Source organism: Alligator sinensis, unplaced genomic scaffold (genome assembly GCF_000455745.1).
Source record: "Alligator sinensis unplaced genomic scaffold, ASM45574v1 scaffold1223_1, whole genome shotgun sequence".
Taxonomy (NCBI): domain Eukaryota; kingdom Metazoa; phylum Chordata; order Crocodylia; family Alligatoridae; genus Alligator; species Alligator sinensis.
This window is the reverse complement of record NW_005842062.1, coordinates 1,849,404-1,859,903: the sequence shown is the minus strand read 5'-3', so window position 1 is coordinate 1,859,903 and position 10,500 is coordinate 1,849,404. Positions and strand designations below refer to the sequence as shown.

Sequence of the window (10,500 nt, the reverse complement as noted above, 5' to 3'; positions counted from 1 at the left end):
GTCCGACCTGCTGGACTTGGAAGAAGCAAGTTTCCTGATCCGGCGGGCCTCGTGGAGTGGAGGGCATGCCACCAACATCAACACAGTGACGTTCAACGCTCATTGGCCCATTCTGCTTCTGGCGCTTGCCGCAGGACAAGTTGGTCAGGAATTTCATGCATGGCATGACGGCCGGCTGGAGAAAGCCAGCACGGAGCAACTTTTGCTGGCCATAATTGGGATCTCATACTGCTCCTGGAACCCCAGAGCATGTGTACTGGGACTAACATCATCCCAGCAGAGAAGGCCATGGCCTCACCGCCATCTACGAAATCCTGGAACTGTTTCAATAAATCTGAACAGCGTAAAAGCCTGTGTTGAGGTCTATGGAGGAAAGAACACAGTCGTCCTCCGGATTTTCCTCAACCCAATGGTTGGTCAACCTGTAAGCAACCTTTTGCGTCAGCTTTCGCGACTGCGCATCCTTATGAAGTCGAAAACACCCAGCGACTGGGAGCGTCAATCTACTGCATACCCGATCGAAGCTCAGGGCGCAAGCCATAGCGAATCTGATCATCAACCGCAGAGAACGCCCGAAGAGCGAATCATGTTTGGATTCCTCCTAAACCATTCTGGGCTCACTAAACAACAACTCCGAATCCTGGGAGACGCAGGCCAGTGGCAACTGGCCTATGAACTAGGTTTTCAGTATCCAGAAAAGCCAGACGACGACTCCTCGACAAAGCCAGACGACGACTCCTCGACTTTGTCATCGACGTTTTCATCTTGCTGAACATGGATAAAACCCTGCGGTGTTTGCCATCTACTTCCGCGTCGGTTGTGTCCACGAGCGTGCGAGAGAAAAATTGTCCAAAGTGGAGCCATGCCCGAGCACCTGTACTGTGTGCTGTAAAAAGCGGGAAGTGGCGACAAAAATAGCTGACTGCCCTATAGCGCGCGGTTCCATGTCAATATTGTAATATAGGTCAATTTATCATTTTGAGGATTTTTCTTTTCACAGGTTCAGGACTCAAAGTGCGTGGTGGAGGGAATTCCCGAGAGAGAGAGAGAAAACATCATTGGAGAAGCGAGGGCTTGACTTGTGACTTCGCCATTGATACAAATACAATTAAAAGCTAAACATAATGATTAAATTTAGACATAATGCCTTTGTTTGCAAAATGCTTCTGTATCCGACATGGCTTGCATATGGCTTCCACATTAGCTTCTGCACATAGATGAAAGACATAAGATAAAAGACCCCCCCCTGTTAAAAACACACAGGTGCTATAACATAACCCATAATAAGTTAAGCATAGCATAAAAACCTAAGCATCCTGTAAAAACTTAGACATAACCATAAAAACTTTGACGTCTTGCAAAAACTTAGACAAAACTAAAAGGTTAGAGCAGTTGCCGCCCAAGTTGGAGGACCCCTCAACCATCTCGTGGGGAACTCTAAGCACGCTGTGGAGCCTAGCAAACTCCGCGTGTGTCTTGGAGGAGAACTTAGGGACCTGAGCAGACTCTAACCACTCCCCGTCATCGTGGAAATATTGACGTACCCCCGTGTTAAGCGCTGGTGGAGTCGTACACTGACGACTCATCTCGGTTGGGTTCGAAGAGAGATCTCACCCCTGTGTATTTGTGTGCAACTGTAATTCAAGCAAGTCTTCCTTCCTGCACTGCGACCATCGGCAGTGTAAGTAAAGCTTTCTTTATACAACCAATACGCTTCCGTGCCTAACTTTATTCCATCGTGGAAAATACCCACCTGATGGTCCAGGCTACAGGCCATAGCCTTAGACCGCCCTCAGCTCCGACAGCTTTGAGTTTAATGCACTGCTTTCCCAGAGCACACTGTGAAAAGCCTGAAGGATCCCATTCCCCCACCAGCTGGGGGATGAAGAGATTCAGCATGAGAACAGTGAACCTCAGAGTCAGTTTCAGGTTTTCTCTTTTTCAAACTTTGCCCACAGTAAGTTTATACCATTTCCTTTTACAGGTACATGCTTCCCTGTTTTATATCAGTAAAGCTTAGAAGCAGCAAACAGACAGACTCTGAAAAAGGAGAGAGGCAGGGTAAATAAATAAATAAATAAATAAATAAAAAAAAAACGGCTCTTACTTGTTTGTGCTGCCACTGAAGCTTCCCACTCGGGCTGAAAACACTTTACTTATCATCAGCTGTGGAGGAGAGCTGAAAGGATAAACAATCCCCATCATCTCAGTGACTCGCCAATTCCAATACTTCCTCTTTCCTTCATTTCCAAATACCTGGTAATACTCATAAAGGAGGGCACTTACCGTATGTAGTGGATTTTCAAGGTAGAACCCTTGTAACTCATTGCCACTGAACCAAACATCATTTCTCCCAACATGTTGACATCAGAAGCTGGTCTCGTATACTGCAAGCGAGGGGTGGAAAAAAAACAAAACAACCATTCATAACCAGTTGTCTATACTAATCTGATTTGCCACAGAACTTACTTCTGAATGTGGAATAAAGGTAATCTCCGATTCTTGGTGCAGTGGCACACACCAAGTGTCACTGGTTAAGCATGCAAGTATGGCTTCAGCACACACTTCATTTCAGTTGATTAGAAAGGCCCTCTAGTTCCCATTTCCATGGGAACACAAGGAAGTAGGCAAAGATTATACCCCCCCCAATCTTTCCAACTGGCCCAAAATACCTAGTACTGTATACCCCAGTATTAATATTCACATATCATTGGAGGTTAAAAACATTTTTAAAGTAAGTTTTAAATGGTTCTTTTAAAAACACTAACTCAGGTGGTAAAATATGCTAAGACAATTTAAAAAAAACAAACCTGCCCTACCAAGAGAATCAACTTCCTACACACTGGGTGCCTCTACACATGCAATTAAGGTGGAGCAATAAACCCAGGTGCAGTTTGTGCTGGAGTCAACTGCTCCCAGGCACAGCATCTACATGTGTACATGGGGCAACAAAACTTTGAGCCAGGGCACAGCAGCCCCAGGCTGGCAGCAGACCTGGGGGAGGGTCAGCCCCAAGCTCTGGGTGGCAGCATCAGGGCTGGCTGGGGCACAAGGGTGCCAAAGTGTGGGGTTAGGTGGCAGGCAGCCCCCTCCGCACCTCTGCACTTTAGCACCTTTGTGCCCCAGCCAGCCCCTATCACCATCTACATGTTCATTTCAATGCACGCAAATACTCCACCATAAGATAGTACTGTTCCTGAAAGTATTATCTTATGGCAGAGTTAATTAAATTTACTATGCCCTAATACCAGCACACATGCAGATGGTGATGCTTTACTGAGGAGCTAATTAGTCTGTTCCACAGTAAAGTGCATGTATAGATGCATCCAGTACAAACACAACATTTTCAACACTCATAAGACAGTAACATACTTTGCAATGGAAAGTCAAAACAAAACTAAACTGCATAAAGTCTTGATTTGCTGGGTTTAAGGACATTCACGTATGCAATTTTAGAGCCACACAGGAGGTGCACAAACAAGTTTTTTACTCTTAGGTCATGTCCAGGTGAGAGTGGCTGTGTGGTATGTGGTGCTGCAGACCTGTCTGTGGCATCACACATCACAACTTCAAGTATTCCCCATGCTCTTACCTTGCAGCAAGGGGGGGGAAGGGGAGGAGGGGGTGTTGACCCCAGGAGATCGCAGTGTCAAAAAAAACCCACACAGAGAAGAAAAAAAAAGTGGGGCAGCACGTCTGTAGCAGCTAAAATTACCAGAACTGCAAGATTATAGAATTGGTCCTCATCAATACACACACACACACACACACACTTTGAATTAAAGGCATTTAAAAAAAATGTTCAGGCCTTGTACTTTTATAGACTTTCATCATTTTTTCTGCATATTCCACCATAAGTGGTGCTAGATCAAAGCCTAAATGGGACTTGCTGAGGGTCTAAATCTTTGCAGGAACCATCCTTCATTTTTTTCAGGTTTCAGAGATCATAGGACAGAAATATTTAAATGTAGAAATTGGCAATCACATTTTAACAATAAACCATCTGTTAAAAATGGACTTGATTCATACTGCCATGGTTTCTTTTACAATCTTTAACAGAACCAGCTGAGTGCAACAGCTCCTGCAGAAGTTATGAAAGACTTGATTCACATTATGAAGGCCACAAACTTAAATATGGACAAATGTGTTCTAATTTTTTAGAACATACAGTGCCATAAGCTACTTACAATTTTTTAAAACCAAATAAGAGTTTACATTACAAATATATGACATGAGATGCATTTAAAAAGGTTTAGAAAGAACTGTAAAAAGTTTAGAGTAAACATTAGAAAGTCAGAAAATCCTAGACTAAACATCGCATACAGATACACTCACCCCATCATCCTTAAAAGAAAAAAGGCATTTTCAGGTATTAAGTTCTTTTTAATAAATACACAACAAACTCTAGATAAAATGTAGAGATAATGCATTTATTATGCACTAATTTTTAGCTCATTAATGCTATATATACAATTTTCAGATGTGTTAACATTTACCTGGTACTTTGGAAGCTGTTCCTTGAAATGTTGAGGCATACAGCTCACTGAGGGACTATAGGAAGAAATAGTGTTGGTGCCATTGTTTGCCTGGTAACTCTTGGCAGAATCCTTTACAGGAGCATCCTCCGATATTCTCTGTGTCAGAACAGGTTAATAATGAAGATAGGAAACTTCATGTTAAAATTTTTCTCAACACCTGAAGGGTTTTTGTTAAAAATGAATTAAATAAATAACACACTGATACAAAAATTATATTTTGAAAAAAGTATTTTATTGATTTAAGTAAGTCACCTTAGTCATCTTTTTCTTCTTTAAAAAAAAGATTTAAAGACATTCAAGGAGAGAGGAGAGAAAGCACAAGATTATTTTTGCATTTAAATTTTTCTATTGTAGAAATACATGCAATATACCAAGTGGCATTCTGTTCTTTCAGCTCATTGTCTTCTTGGTCAAAGTAATTTGTCAGAGACAATTATCTATAGCAAAGTTGTCTTTTTTCTGTTTGCAGATTACTCCCCATTTCCATGGATGTATGTTATCTGTAACATTTGCCAAAGTTTGTGCAAACAAATCTCAGCTGATGGGCTGCTTGCAGGTTGTTCTCTTTAACCATTTGTGATACATAGTGTGTAATTATTTACTTAACTTGCATGGCATTGCTTCTGGTCCCAAACTAAACAGCGTATTTCCTGAATAGAAGAACAGCCAGCAATAACAAATTGTGAACAGTGCATTATTTATTAGAACTATGATATAGAAACAATTTGTAGAGACTGCATAGACGTTTTTAGACATCCACTGCTTTTTCATTAACACTTGGCCACAGATTATTCATAAATATTAAAGAAGGTCAACACACCAGATTTACATTAAAATTACCCTGCATTTGACCAGCTCTAGAAGTTCTTACTGCAGAAAAAACCTTTTTTTTGCTTATATCCTTGCAGCAATTAAAATGGTTGGATAACTTGTACCATAGTTTCCCTGAGGAAGGTAGCTAGCTAGCTAAATAAAGTTATCATGTATGTGGCCAGTTTATTTTTTTTTAATGGATAAAAAAATACCCATCCAAGGGATAGTTTACTAAGAATGAACATTGCTGAAGTGTTTTTGAAATAACTTTTTTGTTGTTCTCCTAATGTAAACTAACGGCGATAACGGCAATCAGGAATCTGGGTCTTATGGTGCTGGGCTCCCTGCACAGACTCTAGAGAAGCCATCCCACTTCAAAACAGCTCACAGAATTTGTTCCCTCCTACATTAAATATTATCCCTGTATACATGGAGCTAACTGCTCTTTCATATTTTGCCACATTCACACTCCTTTTGTACAGCTTTTGTTGGGTGCTGCATTTATTTAACTCCTGCTTATCTAATCCCAATGTTACTGTCATTAGGGTTATAAATGCACAAATGCTAGTAGTCATGTGCTTGACACAAGGTATTGACAAAAATGCCTTAATAAAGTGTACTGCTCTACACTACCCACAGGAACAGCTAGAGCAGAATGTATTAAGCATGTTACAGCATGATTAGCTACCCATTTGATACTTCTGTTAAATAAAAAGATAATCTGCAGTTTCTCAAATACATTTAAGGTAAGAATAGGATATTGGAAGCAAGATGCTCCCCAACCAATAAAAAAATGGATACCATACATGCTCATCCTGCTCCACATCAAAGTCAGAAGTAATTTTACCATAGATTAACGCAGCTGCTGGTTTGGACACTAGGGGCATTTCCCCAGGGACAACTAGCAGCAGCACATATTTGTGCTACTGCTAATTGTCCCTGGGCACGCTTCTGCACGTGACCTTTGGCACATAGCAAATTGCTCTGGATTGGGTAGGGGAAGCTGGAGGCCAGCATCTGGGCTGGCCCCAGCAGCCTTACCAGGGGTCCTGGGGGCCTCCCGAGACAGCAGGAGTGACATTCCAGGGGCACGGAGCCTGCCTGGCAGCTGAAGCGTGGCTCTGGTGGTGTACTCTGCAGCCACATGCGCTACCCTGCTTTTTTCTGCTGTGTTTTTTTTGTTTTTTTAGATACTGGGATTTCTCGGCATCTAATTTTGTTGCCACACTGCAAATACGCAGCATGGCAAATGGATTCATGAGTACTGTGCATCTTTCATGGCACTTCAAAAGGCTCTGAGGCACCGCAAACTGCACGTTCCCCCTCATGGGGACGCAGCCTAGGTGAGCAGTCTCGTAGGTGTAGTATTAACTACAGTACTTCATGTGTTATTCACATTTTCTAAAGCATTTAACCTTATTGTAAGAAGAGGGGCTATTTATGTCCAGTATGCAATGAAGTGATCTCTTATTATGTAATGAAGTATTTACATAACAAGAGTTTCCCTTTAAAACAGGGGAATACTTTGAAGGGAGATTTAACCTTTTTGTTTAATTCATAAAGGCATTGATATACAGAAGAAAATAAACAGTTGTTTTCTAAAGCAAATTCAACACTGAGCATCAGCCTCTAGATACCTAGGGATGACCTTGGTTCTGGGCTTATGACAGAAAAAACGGATTAATACAGCCATTCTGACCTATTTAACCTCATAAGCAGATGGTCTACCATGCTCATCATGCAACCCTTGCTGCTTTGGTTAAGCCAGCTCAATGTGCTGCTCAATTTAAATACAGTTTCAGATGGCTGTATTTAAGCAGTTTCATGAGGGCCATTTCCAGAAATCATTGCTATTTATACGAATATTATAGCGAGTATTTCCACAATAAACTGTACTAATCCCCAAAGTACTACCATTTTTCATAAAACTGCTGTGTAACAAGAACAATTATAACTGGAACAATTATAGCCAGACAGAAAAGAAGAAATATCTAGCTAATAAGGAAGAACTACTTTTGATACCATCCGGACTGGATAAAAAAACTGTCATTTCCCAAGAAATGTTTGTCGAGATTCTGGCAGAGAGAATATCACACCTTTATTGTGCAATTCCTTCCTTAAGGAGTGTTTAATATAATGACATTGCAAAATTAAATAATGGCCCAATATCATTTCTCAGTCATAAGAGGTTTTTTTAGTAGAAAAAATTAATGATTTATCTACAGAGACCTAAAAGGTAGACCAGTGTATTTGGAGGCAAATGACCTCCAACTAAAATAAGGACGTGTAGCTGAGAAATTACCTAAGAAGAAAAAAAACACATTTAAAGTATGCTGGGTAAATTGCCAAGTTTAGACAGGAATCACTTCAAAAGTGCTTGTGAGCAAAGTAGAGCTGATATCATTTTATCTCAGTGATAGATTTTAAGGGAAAAGTGAGAGCATGAGTGTGAGAGAGCATGAGGGCACTCACTTGTGAGAGAGAGTAACACACACGTCAAGCTGGTATGGGTTATCTTAATGGGTTTTTTTTTTGGGTGTAGCTGTAAGCTGACCCATTTTACAGGGTTTTTTAAAAAAAGAATCCTCAAAATGTTATAGACACATTGGCTGCTTGCAAAAGCTAAAACGCCACCACCATCATCCTAGAGCTTTACTTTAAACTCAGCATGATCCTGTGCCGAGCCCTGTGCGTGACCAGAATAGGCTACAACTTGCCCAACGTCTGTATTGGATCCAGTTCACCCAACATCTTAGGCACTTCAGTGGGGCCTTTTTGGCACCTTTAATCTAATAGCTGATTGACTCAGCTTTAGACAAGTGCACCAAAAAGGCCCACTGAAACATCTGATCTATACACACGCTCTGGAGCTAGGTTGTAATAATGCGCTGCTTTTTCCAGTAAAGTGTGTGTGGGGTTTTTTTTTTTTTTTTTTTTTTTCAAACAGCTGCAAGCATTCTTAATGTCTAGATATTATTTTTAAATTGACATTTTAAAGAGGATTTCCACATTGCGCCACAAAACAAGGAGAATCACAGGACAGAAGCAAAAATGAGTGTGTCATACCTGAGCTGCCACTTCAGCAACTTTGCGGACTGCTTTGGAATCAAATAAGACCTGCCTGCCTCTTCTCTCACAATCCTGGTAAACTATCAGGCGGATTTCATTCAAGTCAAAATCTGAACAGGACCAGCTGTGGATTGCAAATAAAAGTAGGGGTTATAGTACTTTACCAGTGAATGAAGCAACATAAACAAGTGAAGGCAGTGGGTAGTCATCAATTGCATCTTTTAGCCAATGTCTGTAGGAACCAACACAAAAAACAGAGAAGTATGGGGCTGGCAGGGATCTCAGAAGTCATCTAGGGTTACATCATCACTATAAGTCATAACAATAGTGATTCTGAGCTAGAATCAAAATATACCTAGGCCAGATGTTTGGAAGTTTTAAGAACTAATTAGGACAATGAAGGCAATTCCACAATCTCTCTGGGAAAATTGTTTTAGTACTTAACTATAAAAGAAAAAACTTTATTTTAATATTGGTCTTAAATCTTCTTTATTGTAAAATTTTCTTGTCTCACTCGCATGGACCTGGAGGACCAGTGATCATCTTTTTTACATCTTTCTACATACTGGAAAACTTCTGTCTTCTTTCCTCAGTCTTTTTTCTAACCAAATCTAGTTGTTCAGCCTTGTACAGGTTGTGTTTTCCCAAGACTCTTAATTCTTATGGCTTGCTCCTGGATTATCCCTCCTTTGCCTATCTCTTATTTAAATGGTACCCAGCTGGATGCAACATTCTCAGTGAAGACCAATTACCTTGGGTACTGGCAGGAGGGTCATAAATAAAGATCTCTCTCAAAATAAGAGTTATCTTTTATGCAACACCATCACAGCATTGACTTAGTCAGCAGGTGGTTGACTTTAATACTCGAAACCTCTTCTGCCACTTTTTCCGCACAGTTATTCCCCCATTTTGTATTTGTACATATGATTTCTCCTTCTTAAGGATAGCACTTTGTTTATCTTCACTGAATTTCATCTCTCCCATTTGTCAAGATCATTCTGAATTGGGAATCGGTCCTCCAAAGTGCTTACAACTCCTACCCTGCTTGGTGTCAGCCACAAAGTTTAAGCATGCCACTATCTAAACCATTAAATAAAACCAGATGCATGAGACTCCTGTTGCAGCTGGTTTAGACAGTGAACCATTGATAACCACACGTTGAATACAATATTTCAAACAGCTGTGCACCCATCTTACTGTAATTTCATCCAAAGCCTACTGCCCTAGTTTGTTTATAAGAGTATTATACAGGACTGTGTCAAAGGACAGGATGCATCACCTCTACCATTTCTCTTTTATCCAGTAGGCCAGATTTTGTAAGGAACAAGTCATGTCCAACCGATACCACTGCTTATTACCTTACAGTTTATTCTACTATCAAAATTAAGCTAACTAGTTTATAATTCATGGATCCTCTTCCCCTGCCCATTTTATATAGAGATACTGATAAAAGTAATAAAATTAAGCAATATCCAAAAAGGACTAACTGGAAGTATTAAGAGCAGACTATGCTTTGATAAAGTAACACCAAAAATTTGCACACCACATAATTACAACAGAGAAAATATGCGGAAAGGGTAGGGATGAAGGAATAATAGTAGTGGAATTAGTCTTCCTTACATGCTTACTGATTCAATATTATAGTAATTGTCAAAAGAGTTGCTTGTGCATTTCTGAGATGGGGGAGGGTCTTTTCAGGGCAGTAGTATTTTGCACAACATTACAGAAAGCTGGCTGCTAACTATACACTAATAACAAAGATCAGGAAGAGAAAAATCATGCATAAGGATATGGAAGCTGTGCTCTCAAAAACAGGAAAGGAAGCACACGCACTGACACTTTGGCAAGGGGAGAAAGAGAGACCCACACACCAGTGAAGGCCATAGGTCAAGACTTGCATGAGTGTGAATTAAAGCAACTAAGCTTTTGTAATTAAGGAAATAAAAGAGCAGCAGTGGCATGTTACACTGGAAGGTAAAAATAAACATTTAAAGCAGATCACCTTCAAGACAACAAACACACCATTTTTGTTTAAAAATAGCACTGAAATGCATTTATTAAAAAGACAACAACCAAGCTG

The 10,500-nt window shown here is 40.4% G+C and overlaps 1 protein-coding gene across 7 annotated transcripts in view; it reads right to left on the bottom strand.

Annotated features, from left to right (window-relative positions):
- FNIP2 (folliculin interacting protein 2) overlaps positions 1–10,500 on the bottom strand; it is a 64,612-nt gene that overhangs the window by 26,336 nt on the left and 27,776 nt on the right. For all 7 annotated transcript variants that reach the window (XM_006023164.2, XM_006023165.2, XM_025203594.1 and 4 more), the window contains 4 exons: positions 8,418–8,544; positions 4,497–4,634; positions 2,287–2,387; positions 2,108–2,179 (listed from right to left, as the gene is read on the bottom strand). In XM_006023164.2, the coding sequence (XP_006023226.1) occupies positions 2,108–2,179; positions 2,287–2,387; positions 4,497–4,634; positions 8,418–8,544 (438 nt within the window). The remainder of the gene's footprint in view (positions 1–2,107; positions 2,180–2,286; positions 2,388–4,496; positions 4,635–8,417; positions 8,545–10,500) is intronic.